Here is a 21,101-nt window from a genome sequence, read left to right on the forward strand (position 1 = left end):
AAAGGGGCAGCAGGAAAAATCAATCAACAGAAACATTCAGAATATAGAGATGATGAATTAAAGCAGCAGACAAGGACATTAAACAGGCTATTATAGGGCTGGGGATGTTGCTCAGTGGTAAAGTGCTAGTTTAGTAGCCTTGGGTTCAATCCCCAGTACTACCAAAAAAGAAACAAAAAAACCACCCACTATTATAAATATTCTCTTTATGTTCAAGATAGAAGTGCGAAACTTGAACATAAAGGAAGAGATAATATAATAGCTCAATGTGAAGAAAACTATAGAACCTACATTCATAACTAAGAAGCTCAAGAAACATCAAGCAAAATAAACAAAACTTCACCAAAGCACCAAATAACCAAACTGTGAAAGCCACCTGAATCAGCCTGAGGAAAAAATGACAATATACAGGGGAAAAAAGAGTAACAACAGATGTCTCCTAAGAATCTCTGGAAGCCAGAAGACACACCAAGCAATATTTTTTAAGTTACTCTATGACTGACTGTCAACTTAGAATTCTGTATCCAGTGGGAAAAATATTGAGAATCTATCACTAGAAAACATACCTCTCAAAAGTAAAAAAATTCATTAGGAAGAGGAAAGTACAAAATGGGACCAAGAGCACTAGGAATGGTAAATACACATAATTTATATTTATATGTAAAACACATACATATAAAATGTCCCCATTTGTAAATTAAAATATAATTGTTTTGAAGCTAAAATAATGTGGTAAATTGCAGACTGCATAATATGTTAGAAGTAAAATGAATGACAAAAAGAAGAGACGAAAGCATAAGAACCTTATAACAGTAAGACGTGTTAGGTTGTACAATACTTCTGAAAGCATACTATGATTAAATTAAAGAAGTACATGCAGGGCTGCGTTGTGGCTCAGTGGTAAAGTGCTTGCCTAGCATGTGTGAGTCACTGGGTTTGATTCCCAGCACCACATTAAAAAAACAAAAATGTATAAGCAAACCTTACAGTAATCATTACAAAAATAAAAGGGTATAGCTAGCAAGCCAAATGTGAAGATAAAACAGAATCATAAAAAAAATAATAATAATAAAAAATGTCATGAAAAGTGGAAAAGAGAATAGATGGGAAATATAAGAAAATAAATGGTAAGACTGGTAGATCAAACCCAACCATACCGATAAAAAAACCCCAAACATTCCAAACCAAACCAAGACCCAAATACATGCTATCTCCATGTAACCTACTTTAAATATAATATAGAACAAAGTGGGAGTTTGGGGCATAGCTCAGCAATAAGTGTTTGCCTAGTGTGCATGAAGCCCTGGGTTCAATGCCCAGCATAATAAACAAATAAATGAGGAATGTCTATAAAGTGAAAAAAAAAAAAAAAAAAAAAAAAAAAAAAGCCACATAAATACCATACTAAGTAGATTTCAAAACAAGAAATAGTTTGAATATTCCTTATCTGAAATGCACAGGACCAGTAGTGTTTCAGATTTTTTCAGATACTGGAATATCCATATACATGAGGTATACTGGGAATAGGACACAGTCTAAACAAAAAATTCATTTGGTTCTCATGTAACATATAGCCTGACAATAATTCTACATGATATTTTTAGTGTACCTGCATTCTGACTGTGACAGCTGGTTTTACAGACATAGTGGAATGATTCAGCAATTTCTTAAATATACGTTTAACCCTATGACCAAAATCCTATTCAACCGCATTTACTCAAAGGAAATTAGATTATATGTACTTAATATCTGTATGTAATATTTATAGGAGCTATTCGTAATAGCCCCTAAATAGAAACAACACAAGGTCTGTTAACTAGGAAATGGGTTAAATAAGAGATATCCATACAGTGAAATGCTACTCCATAATAAAGGGAAAGACAACTAATGCACACAACTTGGATTAATTTTGAATGCTAAGTGAAGAATGCAACATACAAAAGATTACCTACTGTGTAATTACATTTATGTGAAATTCTATAACAGGCAAAAAAATGTAATGTGATAGAAATCAGTGATGGGGATGCAGGAAAGGACTGACTTCAGAGGCAAGGTATGATAGAAACACTCTATCCTAACTGTGATGGTGGATATATTTACCAACATTCATATCATAAACTGGTGAATTTCTCAATAAAGATTGCTAAAAGTTCATATGCTAGGCTGGGGTTGTGGCTCAGTGGTAGAGTGCTTGCCTAGCATGTGTGAGACATTGAGTTCAATCCCTGGCACCACATACAATAAACAAACAAATAAACTAAAGGTATCATGTCCATCTATAACTACAAAAATATTTTTTAAAAAAAGTTCATATGCATTTATATACAATACTTGTACTCCTCTCCCAACTACTAGCATGTTTCTTAGGAAAAATCCTTACAGGGCTGGGGATTTAGCTCAGTTGATAGAGTGATTGCCTCACATGCACAAGGTCCTGGGTTCAATCCCCAGCACCATACACACACAAAGAAAGAAAGAAAAAAAGAAACCATGTATTTTTATTTCCCTCAGTTTGTTTCTAAGCCATGGATCCATTTCTTTCTTTTTTTTTTTTTAAAGAGGAAAAACTTGTTTTTGCTCATGGTTTCAGAGATTCAGTCCATGCTCTAAGGTGAGGCAGATCATAATGCTGGAAGGGAGCAGCATAGAAAACCTACCCAGTTCATGACAATCAGGAAGAAGAGAGGTGAACCCATTTCTTAAAAAGGAGATTTATATTTATAGACATTTCCACTTCCTAGATAATGGGGAAGTGGGGAACAGCAGAGTAAACTATTTAACAGCTACCCAAACATCACACTTAGGGAGTGACCACTCCTTAAATTATTGGGGTTCTGGTACTTCCACAAGAAATTATTTTGAGTATGAGTGTCCCTCTCATGTATGTATGTTACAAATTAAAAAAAAAAAAAAAAAAAAAAAAAGAACTAGTAAGAAGTATGGAATCTCTTTGGATGAACAATTATTATACATGCACACAGATATTTTTACACATGTACCAACTAGATAGAAAAAAAATCTTGGATTTTTAGTTTCTTCATGTAAACATTCACAAACTACTACTGGGAATTCAGGAAAAAAATGAATGGATTCTTTGGGATCTGTCATATTTAATAAACCTCAAATCCTTGTAACTTAATCTAAAGGTAGTCTTACCTTAAGTACAACAGTGGATTTTAAAGTTTTTTACCTCTAAAAAGGCATAATCTTGACATTTTTTATAGGCTGGCCCCAAACTCATGGGCTGAAGTAATCTTAGTGCCTCAGCCTCCAGAGTAGCTGGGTCTATAGGTGAACACCACTACACGTTTATGTAAAACATACAATACTTAAATTCTTAAAATAGGAGATGACTGGCACATTTACTTACTTCAACCATTCCTTGATGGGGTCAAGAGAGGCTACAGGAATGGCATTGATCATTGTCACTTTCTTACTGTAGTCCTTGTAGACGATTACCATATCAAAGTTCTTCAGGTGAAACTGGACCCTCTCAAAATGGATCAGTTCTACTTCATCCAATGTCACCACAAAAGGCGGCTATTAGATAAGAACTAGATCATTATATAAATACTTCCCCCAAAGTACTAGTACTTTCAGGATCTAAATTATCACACAGGAAAACTAAGCTTTTTTTTTTTTGGTGTTTTTGAAAGGGTAAACTAGTATGAGATACTAAGAAGCCCTAGTAAAACCATTTGCAAGATAAAAACCTCAAGAAGAATAAATTCAAGGAAATTATGTAAAGAAACTATTTTTAAAAAGTACTTAGGGCTAGGGTTGTGGCTCAGTGATAGAGAACTTGCCTAGCATGTGTGAGACATTGGGTTCAATTCTCAGCACCACATATAAATAAATAAAAATAAAGGTCCACTGCCAATAAATAAATAAAAATAAAGGGAGGCAAGACATACTTACCCACTCGGTAGCATTTACTAGCGCACTACTAGTGGGCTGAAGGAGGCAGGTACTCCTATAGGGAGCTCCATTAAATCTGAAAAGAAAGGAAACTCATAAAAGTGGGTTTAGCATATGTTAAACTACTGCTGCTACAACAAACTTCCCTCCCCCCATGCCAAACAAGGCTCCTACATAATCACTGAAGACTCATCTCCAGGAGACCTCTTAGCCTTAGCCATTCATGCAAATCCTTAAAAATTTTAAGGGGGAGTGGATGTCTCAAAGATTATCAGTCATGGGAAAAAACTGGATGTGTTGTTTACATTTAATTATTATTAAAAAAAGTAATCCATTTTCCTAAAAGACAACCTGGTAAAACTGCAGATCAAGAAAAAGATAAAATGTGTTACCCCAAGTCCCTAAAAGGCACTTCAAATTCCAGTTCCTCTTTTGTTAGAGCCTCTACTTTCTCAATGAAATTTTTAAAGGCTGTTTTCAGTTTGTGCCTCATTTCTCGCTCCATCTGTAGAAAAAAAAAAAAATAACTACAGCCATCATGTTACTTGTTAATAATACCTCTCCTCAAAAGTTTGAAGTGATTTTGTAGCCTTTAATTCTCATAATTACAATGCTAAAATATACCTTATTAAAAATCATCATTAACTACCAGGGTGAATCTATAGCTAATTCCCAAACACAACTACCATCGAAGCAGATAATTTGAGTTATTCTTCACAGTTGTTTATAAAATACAATAATTCCTGTGCTCAGATCTGGACCACATCCTTTGCTACTCTACAAATTCAACACCAAATTTCACAGACCTGTTCGGCGTAGAGGTCATCTCGGTCATGCATATGCTGATGTTTCCCTAAGTCTGTGGTGATCTCTCCCACTTCTGTGTAGAACTGCACATCTGTGTGCCGCTTCTTCCCAAACATGATGGCATTCTGGTGGCATAAAACAGAAAGAACAAGAAAGAAATCAGAAGACTTAGGCCACCTAACACACAGAAGGAATATGTGAGAAACAAAACATGATAATGCTGGGGCTGGAGTTGTGGCTCAGTGGTAGAGCACTTGCCTGGCAGGTGTGAGGCCCTGGGTTCAATCCTCAGCACCACATATAAATAAATAAATAAAACAAAAGATCCATTTACAACAAAAAAAGAAAACCATGATAATGAAACATAAAAAATATGTAGGATGGACATTTTAGTAATCAAGACATGGGCTTCCATATAGCATGCATGTAAAATTAATTAAACCAGCTGGGTGTAGTGGTGCATGCCTATAATCCCAGCTATCTACGAGGCTAAGGCAAGAGGATCACAAGTTTGAGGTTGGCCTCAGCAACTTAGTGAGAACCTGTCTCAAAATAAAAGCACTGGGGATAGTGCTCAGTGATAGAGTGTCCCTGACTTCAATCCCCAGTACCACTTGTTTATCCCTGTCACAAATAATGGTATTTGGGAATGTAAAAGTTAAAAAGTGCTTCTATTTATTACAACAGACTTTGGAAAAATGTTGGTAACAAGTTTTGTATAAGCAAAAACTTTTACTTCAGAAACAGGAATCTGAAGAACACTTCAAAAGCTTATGTTGGGTGCTTTAACCACTGAGCAACATTCCCAACACCCTTGTAAAAATTTCCTTTTTGTTGGGGCTGTGGCTGTGGCTCAGTGGTAGAACATTTGCCTAAGCATGTGAGGCACTGGTTTTGATCCTCAGCACCACATAAATAAAAATAAAATAAATAAAGGTATTATGTCCATCTATAACTAAAACAATAAATATTTAAAACAAAATTCCTTTTTGAGACAGGACTAAGTTGCTGAGGCTGGCATTGAATTTGCAATCCTTCTCCCTCAGCCTCCCAAGTTGCTTGGATTATAGGCATGTACCACTGCAGCTGGCTAGACATTATGTTTTGGTAGTTACTATATATCTCACAAAAGGAACAAAAATACTTAGTGCCTTCTAGATGCTAGGCACTGTGGACTTTATAAACATATTTTCCAAGCCTCTTCATGATTTTGTTACAAGATTTTTTATCACTATTTTATAGGAAAGAAGTGAGAAAAATTAAATATTTTGCTTAAGAGCTCATAATCATAGCTAGTTAAGTTAAAGGGCATACCTTGAGGTGAAAGTGTAAGACAATAATCATTTCTCCATCACAGGGTTGGAACAAAGCATGTTTAATATTGTTATATAGAATATCCACTTTGTCTCCTCGAACAGATGTGAAGCGGAAACCTGGGGAAAAGAATGAAGAAGCTAAGTGTCAATCAGGATAATTAGATTAGATCATAAAAAGACATTTTGTGTCTTCTGGTTATAAGAGGGTAAAAGGAAGCACAAAGAACTGTAGAGTTTTCCCTTCTTACTGGCCACATAGTAATGTAAGTAGATCCTCCCAACATTTCCTTGTCATACCGTATTATCTGATCTGTTATTCCTACAAATGTGCCCCCAAAGACAGAGCCCAGAAACACAAAAGATTATTTGTATGTACCATTGACATGGGCCTCCAGTGAGCCTTGCATCCTCTTTTGGGCAATGTTTGGGCGAATATATAGATCTTTCAGTTTGGGGTTACTCCGGTTTAGATTGATCACAAGCGAGTCTTGTTTGACAATGCCCTAAATAGAAAAAACCTTAATGTGAATCCTGTGTACCCTTACATGCTCTTTAAAACACATATGTCCTTTTGAACAAAGGTGCTTAATTAGTCTTGTGTTCAGGCTCACCTCCTTTTCTTTCTCTTCTGCTTCTCGAGTCTTGTATCGTTTCTGTACTTCTTTTATAATTCGGAACGCATTTTGAAGGTTCAAGGCTGGTACTGTCTGTTCTCCAGGTGCCTTCATATTTGAAGCTCGGTATGTACTGTAAAAAATGGGAAACAATTATAGAAGTTTATCTGTCTGGCCAGGTAACCTGTATCCATTACTACCAGTATATTTTATATCTGGATTAATACATATGTATATGTTAATATGTGTGTATTTATTTTGAAACAGGGTCTTGCTAAATTGCTCAGGCTGGCCTTGAATTTGTGATCCTCCTTCCTTAGCCTTTCAAGTAGCTGAAATTATAGGTGTGTGCCACCACACCTGGCTTAATGCTTTTAAGAGAAAAACATACCACTATGTAGTAAGAATGCTTGGAAAAGTTTTAAACAAACCACCAACCAACCAAAAAAACCCTATTGTTCCTTTCTTCTCTTAAATGGAAAATATTATAAATATTCTAAATCCATCAGAGTGGGGAAGATCACACTTATTTTCAAATCTGGCACATCACCATGAAGAAAGAGAATCCAAAGTGACACACATTTAAGGATTCTACTATAAAATATATATATAAAATATAAAACATTCTCATGAAACTTCTAAATTAGAGTCTAAAATAGTACAATCAGCAAAGTAATCCTAAAATGCCACCAAGGTAGTCAACATTCACTATACAGGGGAGGATGCTGCACAGAGAATGAGATGTTTCTGAGATTACCACTCTAGCCAGCAGGGATTTGGGAATGGTTGTTTTCCTGGGGACTCACATTTCCTTGACAAACGTGGCTTCAGGGTTAGGAAAGATGTTGCCTTCATTCCTACCCAGAGCGCTGCCTGGGCAATAAAAGTTGATGCGCAAGTAAGTGTAATCTCCTTCCACAGACATACTTATATTCTGTTCAAAGAAAAAGAATGCATTAAAACAACAACCACTACCAAGTTTCTTAAGACAGATTAATGTCTGTCTTAATTTAATATATTATTTAATATTTATTATTATTTAATATTTATTATTATTAGTATTATTAATCACTATTATTAGGTGTTACTAGCTGAGTGCGTTTAAGAGTTTAACTTAAAAAATCTAAATCTAAAAAAACCTCTTTTTAAAAAATGATTGAATGTTTGTTTCCCGAAAGATTTACTGAATTTTCAAAGTATTCTGTATCATGCATATAACTAAAGCCTAAACGATGCTCAAAACCAACCAACCAAATAAACAAATAAATAAAAATAAATCAAGGAAAGATAGACAAATTATATTTCCAGATTAGTTTTTTTGTTGTTGTAGTTGGACCCATACCTTTATTTTATTTATTTATTTTTATGTGGTGCCGAGGATCGAATCCAGTGCCTTGCACATGCTAGGCTAGTGCTCTACCACTGAGCCACAACCCCAGCCCCTCCAGATTAGTTTAGCTTTCTACAAAGTGAAAATTAAAAGGGAATGAAAATGATTGCAGGAGATTAGGATGAGATGGGAAAGTCAGTAAACCAGAGGTACAGAGTCTAAAGGAGCAGAGTACAAGATATGATACAGATTATTTATGGTGGGCACAACTGTTATTTTAAGAAATAAGTCTGAATGCAACTTGATGCAATAAGGATCAGTACCTTGATTGTGGCAATGTGAAAAGGTGTTGCAATGCCAAACACTGGCATTATTACAGTCTCATACTTCTTATCAATATAAATCTTCATTTCCCGAATATGAGCTTCCTTAGGCATCAGAGATGGGTTCTTATAGGAAACATTAGATTTGCGAGCTCTGGAGTGGGATTAAAACAATCAAAAAAACCCTGAGAATTTTCTGCAGTCACACATAACTCTAAGACAATCTCACTGCTAAGTGCAAACTCTTACTTCTGAATCTGCTGCTCTCCCTTCTGTTCAGTCAATCGTCTTTTGGCTTCTTCATTGAGTTGAGCTGCTAATTCTTTTTGATGTGCCCTTCGCTTCTCTTCTGCAGTCATTTCATTCTAGTGAAGGGAGAACCCAAGTTATCAGAAGTGTGAATCAACTGATATGGTATGAGATAAGTGTTAATCTAAAACAGTAAACTTACCCGTGTTCTTTCTGTAAGCAATGCTGCCCGAGAACCTCTTCCCAAAAGGTCCTCTGCCTCATCTTTCTCCTCCTCCTCTTCTTCCTCATCTTCATTCTACAGGAAAAAGTTGCAATAATTAAAAAACACAAGTTTGTTTGTTTTTTTCTTTAGCCAAACATGTTTAACTTCCTCACTGTACTGGAAGTCCTACATTGCTCATTTATCTTCTTCCTACCTTTAGAAAAATCCCCACATTCTTTACTTTCTTCTTCACAGAAGTTAGAACAGTGGCTGGGCCATCCTAGAATAAAAAGGAGAATTTAGACTACCAATATAAAGCACATTCACTTTCTAACCTAGTACACAGCTGGGCAATAATTTTGAAACTTCTGGATTCTAAAACACTTGACAATGAGTAAATATAACTTTTATCCTCCTAGTCTCTTATCAGAAACTATAATTATAGAACCGGGCATGGTGACACATGCCTGTAATCCCAGTGGCTTGGGTCGATGAGGCAGGAGGAGTGCAAGTTGAAAGCCAGCTGAAGCAAGACCCTAAGCAACTCAGTGATACCCTGTCATGAAATAAACAATAAAAAAGGACTGGGGAAATGGCTGAGTGGTTTGCTTCTAATAAGAACACTGAAATATTCGCTATCATTAAAAATCAATTCTAAGTAAAAGAAGCCAGTCACAAAGACCACATACCGTATTGACTGAATTTATAGGAAATGTCCAAAATAACCAAAATCTTTAGAGACAGAAAGTAATTAAGTTGTGGCATAGGTCTGGAGGACCTGAATGGTAGATGCAGGAATGAGGACTGGCTGCAAGTGGATTCAGGTTTCCTTAGGTGATAAAAGATTCTAAAATTGAATAGTGGTGATGGTTGCACAGCTGCAAACACACTAAACAGACAAACCCATGAAATTACACAATAAAAACAAAAAGCAGAAAGCAAAAAACCAAAAGTAACAACAACAACTCTACATTTTGCTGTAATCCCAGCAATCTGAGAGGCCAGGACGGGAAGATCCTGTTTGAAGCTAGCCCAGGGACTTAGCAAGATCCTAGCTCAAAATTAAATAATTAATAAAGGAAGGAAGGAAAGAAGAAAAGGCTGGGGATATAGATCACTCATAAAGTGTCCCAGTGTTCAATTCCCAGTACCGAAAAGAAAAGAAAGTAAATACATTGTATGGTATGTAAACTGTAGCTTGATGAATTTGCCATTAAAAAAAAAAGAAAGGGGCTGAGGTTGTGGCTCAGCAGTGGAGCTAGCACATGCGAGGCCCTGGTTTGGATCCTCAGCACCACGTAAAAATAAATAAATACAATAAAAAGGTATTATGTCTAACTACAACTAAAAAATAAATATTAAAAAAAAATCCCATTAGAATTAATTTCTGATATTATCATTTTTAAGTGGCTTGATTTAAATCATTCCCTGTTCTGGGCTAAACTCCTATTCCCAGCTGTACTGTCAGGCTATTCAGGGACCTCTCCCCTTAACTAGCATTTAACAAACAAGAAAATGCCCACAAAGTCCAAAATATGCTTCAAAAGTGAGTTCATAAACCAGAAGCTAAAGAGGCAATACATACCTCATCCACAAGTACTGTGTCACCAATGAATAGGGCATAGGTTTTCTCTTCTGGTTTTTTCCCCTCCTTGTTAGTCAGGTCTGAGAATCCCAAATTGATGCTGAAAACCATCCCTAAAAGAGCAAAACAGATTAGTCTGTGGCTGTGAAAGGATGAATAAGAATTAGATTTATACAGAAAGGGTCATAAAGCTAACAGGATTACTCAAAAAAGCACTTTTCTATTGCAAGCATGTAAAACTCACCTTTTTTAAGTTTGTACTGATTTTTACTATTAATTACTAGAGAGCCTTCACGGAATTCAATTCCCATACCAAATCTGAAAAGAAGAGAAATATATCAGCAATATGCTAAAAGACTTGTTACATGGATCAATTATAATAATGCTCATTTCAATTTTCAAAATAATGCAGGTAAATTTGAAGTGATTTATCTCTGCTGACCAGTCAGTTAAGGTAAAGCATTCCAAGACAGTCTTTAGATTTTAAATATACTATATAATTCCATGTTGAAAAATCATTTTAAAATTAAGTACCTCATGTAGTACTTATTTATTTTTTTACATGGTGCTGAGAATTGAACCCAGTGCCTCCCTCACACATGCTAGGAAAGTGCTCTACCACTGAGCCACAATCCCAGCCCCAAGCCTTTTAACTTTAGCTTATTTACCCAGTTTTAAGCTTTAATTTACCATGAAATAGAAGTTTTCCTATAGACAGTTTAGCAGAGACTCTCATGAGATACATTACTTAGATAGTAAATTAAGAGATATAATTAAAAAAATGTTTTAGTTGTAGATGGACACAATACCTCTATTTATTTTTATGTGGTGCTGAGGATCGAACCCAGTGCCTCACATGTGCTTGGCAACCCCCACCCCACGAATGATGGTAATTTTTACTGCAACATTGATAATCACAGATTCATAAGACTTGGTATCACCAGAGAAGTCCACAAAGACACTATACACCTGAGACTAGACTAGTTTTCATCTAAAGATTGCCTAGCACTGTTTCCACAAATGTCCTTTATTAGGTTTTTCTAAGTGTTCAACAGTCAAATACATTTGAGAAACACTAAATTAAGTAAAAATTCAAAGTAAATAAATAAAACATTAGAGCATTCCAGAATATTCAATTTGTAAATGTGAGCTAATTTAATCCTGGAACACCTACTGGAACACTACATTGGTCTTAAAAAAAATAATCTATTCCGTACAACTGGGAAAACTTAAAATTTTTCTTACTTCTCTGATAACACCATTTGCTTGGCATACCGTTAAGTATTGTCTATAAATACTGGTGAAATCAATCAACTCATTTAAGACTAGAGAATTACTACTGCCAGTCATGAAAACTGACTCAGAGTGACAAAACATATTATGGCATACCCTAGATTTTTGGTGATTTTGTTCAGCAGCTCTGGCTTCTGCTTTTTAACCACATCCATGACAGCATTATACACATCACATATCTTCACACCTAATAACAAGAAAAAAGGAAGACATTAAATTATCTTTCAGAGGGAAAAAACCCCAAACATCATTAGGTCAAATTTTTTTCCACCTATTAAGTCCCCTAAAGAAATTTTTCTTAAAGTGTGAACTAAGGAATGCAGAGTGGCAGGGATGACTATGACTAGAAATTTGCTTTTTTGGGAGTACACACCTTGAAGTGAACCCAGTGTGCTCAACCCGAGTCACATCCCCAGTTGTTATACTTTATTTTGAAGCAGTGTATTACTAAGTTGCACAGGACCTCACTAAGTACTGAGACTGGCCTCAAACTTGCAATTCTCTTGTCTTAGCCTTCCAAGACACGGGGATTACAGGTAAAAGCCACTGCTCCAGGCAGAAATTTCCATTCTTACAGAGTACACCCAGTCATTCCTTATTAGACTGTTTGAGAATCATTTATCCAAGGAACATCAGCTGTCCCAGTGACATATTTTGAGTTACCAAAAGTATTACATTAAAAAGTTACTATACATTTTGATGAACAGACCATGGAAGTAGGTCCATTTCATTCATTGCTAAATGTGCAAATTAGTGTTAGAAGAACTCCAGCATTAATTTTTTAGGTTTATTTTATAAATGAACACATCAAGCCAGAGTATACTGAAGATGGTGGCCTCAAGAAATCTTTATTCTCATTAAACTATTTATGATTGATTTAATAGGATTAAGATCAACTTAGAGATTCTGGAAGAATGGTAGGCTTACAAAACAGTTTAAAAGTGGGTAAGCATGAGGCTTCATTTAGCCAAATGGGAGTGCAGAATCCAAGGCAATAAAGTAGTCAAGTAATTTTGCTTTCTTCTTTGGTGTTAAGTAGCTTGCTTAGCAGTATCGCTACTTATTCTACTCCTTGTATCCTTGGTATTCAATCAATGTAGGATAAACACCATACATTCTATCAGCAGAGATAACTAGTACTCAGACCCTTTCATTTATTTTATTTTATTTTTTTAGGTACTGGGGATTGAACTCAGGGGCACCCGACTGACGACTGACCATATCCACAGCCCTATTTTGTATTTTATTTAGAGATAGGGTCTCACTGAGTTGCTTAGGGCCTTGCTTTTGTTGAGGCTGGCTTTGAACTTGTGATCCTCTTGTCTCAGCCTCCCAGGTTACTGGGATTACAGGTGTGTGCCATGGTGCCCAGCTCTCAGACCCTTTTATTTTTATTTTAAAAAATATTTGTTTTAGTTGTAGATGGACACAATAGCTGTATTTATTTTTTATGTGGTGCTGAGGATCGAACCCAGTGCCTCACACAAGCAAGGCAAGCGCTATACCACTGAGCCATAACCCCAGCCCTCAGACTCTTTTAAATTAAAGAGTAACAGGCCAAAGTGTTTTATGAAGATTTGGATAGAGGCCTAACAAATGAGATTTCTGTCAGCATCAGTGTAAGCCACAATAACCACTCACATTCGAAAGAGAAGTAATCCAAGAGTTAAATGGTAGGATGATTTAAGGTCAGAGTCAGTAAAATCTTACTCTTATTTTTAGAATGAGAGCCTTAGGGGTACAAAACAAAAACAAACAAACAAACAACGGTCTTTTTTTGGTGATATGGTGAATGAACCCAGGAGCTTGTGCATGGGAGGCAAGCACTCTACCACTGAGCTTTATAAAATTTTAAGAAGGTTTTGCTAGGTGGCCCAGGCTTACCTTGAATTTGCAATTCTCTTACCTCGGTACCCAACAGCTGGGATTATAGGCACACACCACTGCACAGGGCTACCAGTGACATTTTTGTTATGTAATTTTAAATCATCTTTCCTAAGGCAATTTACCATGTCTTAATTCCTTCAGCAGTTCCTCTTGAAGTTGGAGCAGAAAGTTGTAATTTTCTTGAACTTCCTGAGAAGGATCTACCATCAAAGTGCGAACAAGGTTGGAGCAGTAAGACTTGAAGCGAATACCCATGGCACAAGTGATGGCTCCAAAATGCATATGATTTTTATCACTAGAGACCAAAGAAAAAAGCATTTAATTACCCAAAGTAGCAGAGTCCTTAGTATCACTGTCACAAAACTTCTAACAATAATTACTTTCCTTTCTAGAAGAAAGTCAATGTTGTAGCTGAATACAGACTTAAAACTTTTTTGTTGGTTTTTAGTAATCATACCTGTTAAAGGCAATGGAGTAAAAATTAGCAATGAAACTTTTATTATAAAAATTCAAGGAGAAGGTGAGTACTGTATTCTAAAGATGCAAAGGATATACTGAATTGTATCCATTATAGTTTAGCAACAATATGGTTGTGAGGAGTCACTTATCCACAAGTCCTTTATGAATTGTGGGTTACAGTTAAACTCTTCAGACTCACTGGAGGAACACCCTTTTTTTTAGGCATGCACCACCCTCTAATGTAGAGAAACACTTTCTTTAAAGTGTTCGTAAAATTAAGAGAGGAATTACTTTAAGGTATATCTGACACCATTAAAAAGAATTTCAGCATATTCTGCATTTTAACTAATTTGGAAAAGTGCTTAAGTATTAGGTGAAATAAACTAAACATATAGAAGACAGACTAGTGATTATTCCATCTCCTACTTTTCTCTATTTTTCAAATGAGTTAAAGTGAAAACAGGCTAAAATTCAAAATGGCTCTGATTGTTGTTAGAAAGTTCTCACACTTACCTCACCACACTGAATTTGAGATTATAGTTGCCACCACTCTGAATGATAGGTGGGTAACACATTTCCACAGTGGAAGGGTCTGCCCCAGCTAGGTATTTTTTCTCTTCAATAGCCTTTTCCACAGATTCAGCCAGTTTGCTATGTCGAACTTTCTGTAGGAGTACCCAGAAATAAAGAAACTAAAGGGTGGCAAATAGCAATGTGAAGTGCTAGGATGTTACCATTTGAAAACATCACATACCCTGATATAATTTATGGTTTACACATCAGACAATATATTGGTATACATACAAAGCAAGTTTGGAGAACAGTATGTAGAATTTACAGCTGCTCTGAGGATATGTATATAAAATAATGGATAACCTCATTAAACCATAATGCAGGTTTAGTTATCTTGAAAGACAGATGGCAGAATTATTACCAACTTAGTGGTAAGGTCGTTTATTTACCTCATCTGCATCAACTATTTCCATGACTCTTTCCTTGAAGAATTTGTTGAAGACCTCAGAAGTGATGCTGGCTGCTTTCTTCATTAGGTTGAGCTCCCCATCCTCCTTTACAGCAATGGTATATGCCACAACTGCGCTGATATCAATCTATAGTCAAAGTGATAGTAAACATGCAAATATAGAATTGCTAAAAAAATGCATCTCTCCTATTTTGAATATTATCAGTTATTCTACTTGATTACTTAGCAATCTTTTTTTTGGTGTGAGGGATTGAACTCAGGGTGCTTAAGCACTGAGCTACATCCCTAGCTCTTTTTTGAGACAGGGTCTCATCAAGTTCTTAGGGCCTCACTATTTAGCAATCCTAAATCCGAGGCTGGCCTCAAACTTGCAATCCTTCTGCCTCAGCTCTCGGAGTCTCTGAGATTATAGGCGTATACCACCATGCTTGGCTACTTAGCAATCTCCATCAATAGTTTGCAGAATCTTCAAATAGTCTCTCTTCTTGAATGGATTAAACATTTAAAATAGCTCTTTGCCAGGTCACTGTTGTGTTATAAGAGGCATTAAGCTAATGTACCTCTTAAAATGTAAATTCGCCTCTCTATAGGTTTTTGTCAAGGCTGAAGATGGAAGATAAGCAGGAATGGTGGGGGAAAAAAGAACACAAATCTATTTCTTGGTCAGAAGATTTTTCTGTTTCCAACACAGAAGTGGGTGGACAGCCTCTTGAACACCCCATTTTCTGCTGAAAAGTATAACTAATATATTGTTAAAAGGGGATGAAAAACATAAGTGCAAATGAATATATAGTTTTCCCCAAACAAATGTCCTCCACTATCTTGTATGGAAGTCCAATATACTTCTGTCTTCTCAACTTTCAATTTGCTGTTTCCCAGTATTAGTCTTACTTTGTCAAAGCCCTCTTTGTTGAGGCAGTCGTTCCAGCTCTTCATGAACTCTCCAGGGAATTTGTCTTTGCTGAACACACCAATTTTCTTGCCATTTTTGCTTTCTTTAATGGCTTCAATCATTTTGTCAAAGTTGCTCTTATTACTTTCATTCTATCAGTGCCACAGGGAAGAAAAAGGGCTTGTTAGTTTCAAAATTAGACATTTGTGTTATAACTAGTAATAAGCAGAGAGAAATATTCTAAACCATGGAAGGAATAAATTCTCCCCTAATCTCCACCTACTTCTTTTTTCCTTTTTAATATATGTATTTTTTATTTGTCAATGGACCTTTATTTTATTTATGTATATGTGGTGCTGAGAATTAAACCCAGTCTATCATACAAGCTAGGCAAGCAATCTACCTCTGAGCTATAACCCCAGCCCCTCCACCTACTTCTTAAGGGCAGATTATAACACATCGAAGGTTAACACAAAATTCCTTTGGATATTTTTATATACTTAAGTAAAAGTACCAAGTAAGTTAACAAAACTATTATTTTTCTTCAGAAAGTCAAGAAACTCACACATATAAACAAAAATCTGAGGGAAAATTCCTGTTAGGTGAGCAGTGTGAAAAAAACATCACATTCGATAAAAACTGGAAACGAGGTTTATTTAAGTTACCTTAAGGATATTTAAGGTTATCTGGTTTCTGAAGGTCAAATGGAAACAGTGTACTGGAGAACAATAAAGTTAATGTTCACCAGAATTCCACAGCCCATTTATTTTACTGAAGAACTTTTGGGTAATTGGACTCTTTTCTTCCTAACCAATAATGAAGATATAATAAAACTTAACATTATTACCATAGCCAGGTACAACTTTCCCCTTGAATCATTTTTAGAGTCATACATACCATCTCGGAACAAAAAACCCCTCACTTCCAAAAACTTTTAAACATTTACGACACATTGTTTATTAGTTCTGACCTTTTCTCTTATTAGCAGTGTTATGGCAGGGGCTCCATTTGCATTCTCATTTCCCTTAGTGTTGGCAATCTGTTTCAAGAATTCTACTTTTTTCTTGCTGGCCATAAAGATGATTTTGTCATCACAGAAGACCATGATTGTATCAGTGAGTTCATAACCAAAGAGCCATGTCTATTGGAAAAGACAACAATAGTATTTACAGATATATGCTTGAAACATTCATAATAAAAATAATCAAATCATTGATATTTTTTAGTTTTACTCTTTTCTGTTGCTGGGGATTGAACAGAGGGCCTCTTGAATGCTAAGCACACGTTCTGTCACTCAGCTACGTACCCAGAACTAGGAATTTAAAACACTGAACAGTGCAGTAGACGATTCAGTGACATTACGGGCTGAAAACTGCTACAAACCTCTCACCTGTAATGCAGTTGATTTGGCATAAACAATTTCTTCATCAACACCCACTGATACAACAATAGCATCAACATTGGCACACTCATCTTCTCCTTTCTAAAAAAAATAAAAAAGTAATTTTGTTACTTTCTTTTCAAACCTTAACAAAACAAAAATACAGATTGAACATCTACTAAAGATATGTTTAATTTTCCTAATATAAGTTCCAAATTTCAGATACATGCCTGATTGGCAACCTCATAGCTCTTACTTACATTCTACTTGTTAAACAGCTTGAGATAGAATTCACATACAATAAAATTTGCACATTTGAAGTGTATAATGTTTAATATATTCAGTTACATAATCATCACTATGATCTAAACTTAGAACATTTTCACCTTTCCCAGGAAAAAACCCTCTGCCATTAGCAATCATTCTTCATCTTTTTCTGCCTCCTCTCCAGACTTAGGCAACCACTAACCTACTTTTGTCTGCATGGATTTGTCTATTCTGTACATTTTTTCATGTAAATGGAATTGAATAATATGTGCCTTTGTGTCTGGCTTCTTTCACGTAATGTTTTCTAGGTTCATCTGTGTTGCAGTATATTATCAATAGTTCACTCCCTTTTAGAATCTAATTTCATCATGTGGACATATGCTTGATTTATCCAAACACCAGTCACTGGAAATTTGGGCTGTTTCCAATTTTGGGTTATTCTGAACAACACTGCCATGAACTTCTGTATACCTTTATCTCCCCCAACACTGGGGACTGAACCCCAGGGCACTCTACAACTTCAGCTAAATTGCTGAGGCAAGCTTTGAACTTTCAGTCTTCCCACTTTGTGTATAAGCTTTTGTGTAAATATACTTATCTTGGGTCTATACTCAGGAGAGGAATTGCTGGGTCCTTTGTCTAAATTTTTTGAAGAATTACCAATTGTTTTCCAGTGACTGATCCATTTTATTTCCTAATAAGAATGTATGAACTTCCAATTTTTCCACAAGCCAACACCTGCTATTATCTTTTTCATTATAGTCATCAAATGGGTACAAATTAGTACCATTTCAAGTGATGGTTGATAATTCGTATATCTCTTTGGAGAAATGCCCTCTCAGATCCTTTGTCCAATTTGTAACTGATTTATTACTGAGTTGCAAGAGTTTTTATATTCTAAATAAAAATCCTTTATCAGACGTTATTTCCAAATATTATTTATTTGGTAGACTGTTTACTCATTTTCTTGAAGGAATAATGTGAAGCACAAGAGTTTCTAATTTTGAAAAAGTTCAATTTTTCTCTTTTCTTGTGTCTTTAGTGGCTTATCTAATCCAAAAGTCATAAAGGATTTACTTATACTTACAGACCAGTTTTAGTTCTTATAGTTAGATGTGATTCATTCTGAATCTCTTTTTCTTTTTTTTTTAATTGGTTGTTCAAAACATTACAAAGCTCTTGACATATTTCATACATTTGATTCAAGTGGGTTATGAACTCCCATTTTTACCCCGTATACAGATTGCAGAATCACATTGGTTACACATCCACGTTTTTACATATTGCCATACTAGTGACTGTTGTATTCTGCTATCTTTCCTATCCTCTACTATACCCCCTTCCCTCCCCTCCCATCTTCTCTCTCTACCCAGTCTACTGTAATTCTTTTCTCTCCCTTGATTTTTTTTCCCTTTCCCCTCACATCCTCTTATATGTAATTTTGTATAACAATGAGGGTCTCCTTCCATTTCCATGCAATTTCCCTTCTCTCTTCCTTTCCCTCCCACCTCTCGTCCCTGTTTAATGTTAATCTTTTTCTCCTTTTTGTTTTTTTAACATAGTTATGGGGAATCAAACATAGGTCCTCACATGTGCTAGACACGTACCATGACACTGAACTATAATCCCAGCCCCTGAATTTATTTTTGTGTATGGTATGAGGAACAATCAAACTTATTTTTTTCCATGTAAGTATTTAGTTATTCCAATGGGTTGTTAAAAAATATCTTTTTCTTCATTGAATTGTTACAACACTTCTGTCAAAAATCAAATGACCAGAGGCTGGGGATATAGCTCAGTTGGTAGAGTGCTGCCTTGCACGCACAAGGCCCTGGGTTCAATCCCAAGCACCACAAAAACAAAAGACCATAAACATAAAGGTTTATTTCCAGACTTTCAATTCTATTTAATTAAGCTACATGTCTATCTATAACAGTGCCACACTGTTTTGATTACCACAGCTTTGTTGTAGGTTTTGACATTGAGACATGTTAAGTCCTCCTATCATTTGCTACTTTTGAAAAGCTCTATAATACCAAAAGGCTGGTAATTCTGGCTTCCCCAATGAAGCAAAAACCAAAACCACCTATGTAAGAGTCTTCCATATTTTAAGGCTTCTAGTTACCAATAAAAATAAACAGGGGGTTCACTGTTGTTCTCTATAAGTTAAATTATATGATGCAAAGAAATTAACTATATGTAGTCCTCTGTTGGTTTCCACTCAGAAATGTTCTTTTCCTGGAAAAGACTTTTACCATTAGTACTTATGACCAGAATTTGGTACTGTTTTTTTCTTACTGGGGTAAGATAGTATCTCACTGTAGTTCTGATTTTTCCTGATGGCTAGGGAGAATTACAAGAAATGCTGAAAATAAAATCTAACTGATATATACATACTATTATATACAATAGCAGGTAAAATTATTCTTTTCCTGCCATCTGTATCTTTTTCAGTTAACAAATGAAAAGAGTACTTTTATTAGAATTCTAAAGATAAAACTGGGTTTCTTTGGAAGGTTTCTGATTTGTAATTATAAGGAGAGTTAAAGTCACTTGATTATCTTTTCAGGTAGAATGTTAATATTGATGACTTGTTAAACTTACTGGAAATTTATTTCAACAACTATAAGCAATAAGTAGCAAACTGCTGATTTGTCTTTTGTATTTAGGTAAATAGTATGTCTGGGTTAAGGGCTTACTCTGAAGCCATCTCCTGGGTTTTAATTTTTGACTTTAGTACTTACTGTGACCTAAAGTATCTGCATTCCAGTTTCTTTGATCTTCATGTCTGTAAGCATTACTTTGAAGAATATCTGAGTAAATCTGTGTAAAGTGCTTAGAATGGTGTCTATCTCAACCCAACTAGGCAGGCACTCTACCAACTGAGCTATATCCCTAGCCCACTCAAAAAGTGTACAATTCAAAAGGAGATGATTTTAAGTGGTACCCAAATGTGGCTTCAAATATTCAATCACAAGCTGGGTTTGGTGGCCTATAATCCCAGTGGTTGGGGAGGCTGAGGCAGGAGGATCGCGAGTTCAAAGGCAGCCTCAGTGATACTGAGGCGCTAAGCAACTCAGTGAGACCCTGTTGCTAAATAAAGTACAAAATAGAGCTGAGGATGTGGCTCAGTCCTCAAGTGCTCCTGAGTTCAATCCCCAGTACCAAAAAACAAACAAATAAACAAAAATCAATCACAGCAAAAGTAACATCCTTTTAATCTAAAGAATGTACCTGCTTGGTTCTAGTCCTTAACATCTGCTATAATTTAATAACACAGTTGTGTTATATTGCTTTTATTTTTTAACAGCTACTTTTTGATAATTGACACAATTTTCCATTTGTAATGATATAAAGTATCATTTCTTTCTGTGTTTTTTTTTTAAGATTTTTTAGTTGTTGATGGATCTTTATTTTATTTATTTGCATGTGGTGCTGAGAATCAAATCCAGTGCCTCATGAATGCTAGGCAAGCACTCTACCACTGAGCTACAACCCCAGCTCTAAAGTATCATTTCTTAAATGTATTTAGGTTTAAAGAATTCAATAGTTTTTTTTTTTGTGTGTGTGTGTGTGTGTGTGAAGACGAAAAG

The 21,101-nt window shown here is 35.6% G+C and overlaps 1 protein-coding gene across 1 annotated transcript in view; it reads right to left on the reverse strand.

Annotated features, from left to right (window-relative positions):
* The window catches only part of Supt16h (SPT16 homolog, facilitates chromatin remodeling subunit), a 33,487-nt gene that overhangs the window by 4,113 nt on the left and 8,273 nt on the right, over positions 1 to 21,101 (reverse strand). Inside the window, exons 2-22 of the mRNA XM_027922377.3 lie at positions 17,251 to 17,343; positions 16,831 to 17,001; positions 15,860 to 16,012; positions 14,949 to 15,095; positions 14,500 to 14,651; positions 13,650 to 13,822; positions 11,737 to 11,827; positions 10,592 to 10,665; positions 10,348 to 10,460; positions 8,977 to 9,042; positions 8,760 to 8,855; positions 8,558 to 8,673; positions 8,309 to 8,462; positions 7,462 to 7,589; positions 6,653 to 6,788; positions 6,418 to 6,544; positions 6,040 to 6,158; positions 4,725 to 4,850; positions 4,311 to 4,423; positions 3,919 to 3,994; positions 3,371 to 3,540 (exon numbers count right to left, since the gene is read on the reverse strand). Coding sequence (XP_027778178.1) covers positions 3,371 to 3,540; positions 3,919 to 3,994; positions 4,311 to 4,423; positions 4,725 to 4,850; positions 6,040 to 6,158; positions 6,418 to 6,544; positions 6,653 to 6,788; positions 7,462 to 7,589; positions 8,309 to 8,462; positions 8,558 to 8,673; positions 8,760 to 8,855; positions 8,977 to 9,042; positions 10,348 to 10,460; positions 10,592 to 10,665; positions 11,737 to 11,827; positions 13,650 to 13,822; positions 14,500 to 14,651; positions 14,949 to 15,095; positions 15,860 to 16,012; positions 16,831 to 17,001; positions 17,251 to 17,343 — 2,594 coding nt within the window. The remainder of the gene's footprint in view (positions 1 to 3,370; positions 3,541 to 3,918; positions 3,995 to 4,310; positions 4,424 to 4,724; positions 4,851 to 6,039; positions 6,159 to 6,417; positions 6,545 to 6,652; positions 6,789 to 7,461; positions 7,590 to 8,308; positions 8,463 to 8,557; positions 8,674 to 8,759; positions 8,856 to 8,976; positions 9,043 to 10,347; positions 10,461 to 10,591; positions 10,666 to 11,736; positions 11,828 to 13,649; positions 13,823 to 14,499; positions 14,652 to 14,948; positions 15,096 to 15,859; positions 16,013 to 16,830; positions 17,002 to 17,250; positions 17,344 to 21,101) is intronic.

This window comes from Marmota flaviventris, chromosome 2 (assembly GCF_047511675.1).
Source record: "Marmota flaviventris isolate mMarFla1 chromosome 2, mMarFla1.hap1, whole genome shotgun sequence".
NCBI lineage: Eukaryota > Metazoa > Chordata > Mammalia > Rodentia > Sciuridae > Marmota > Marmota flaviventris.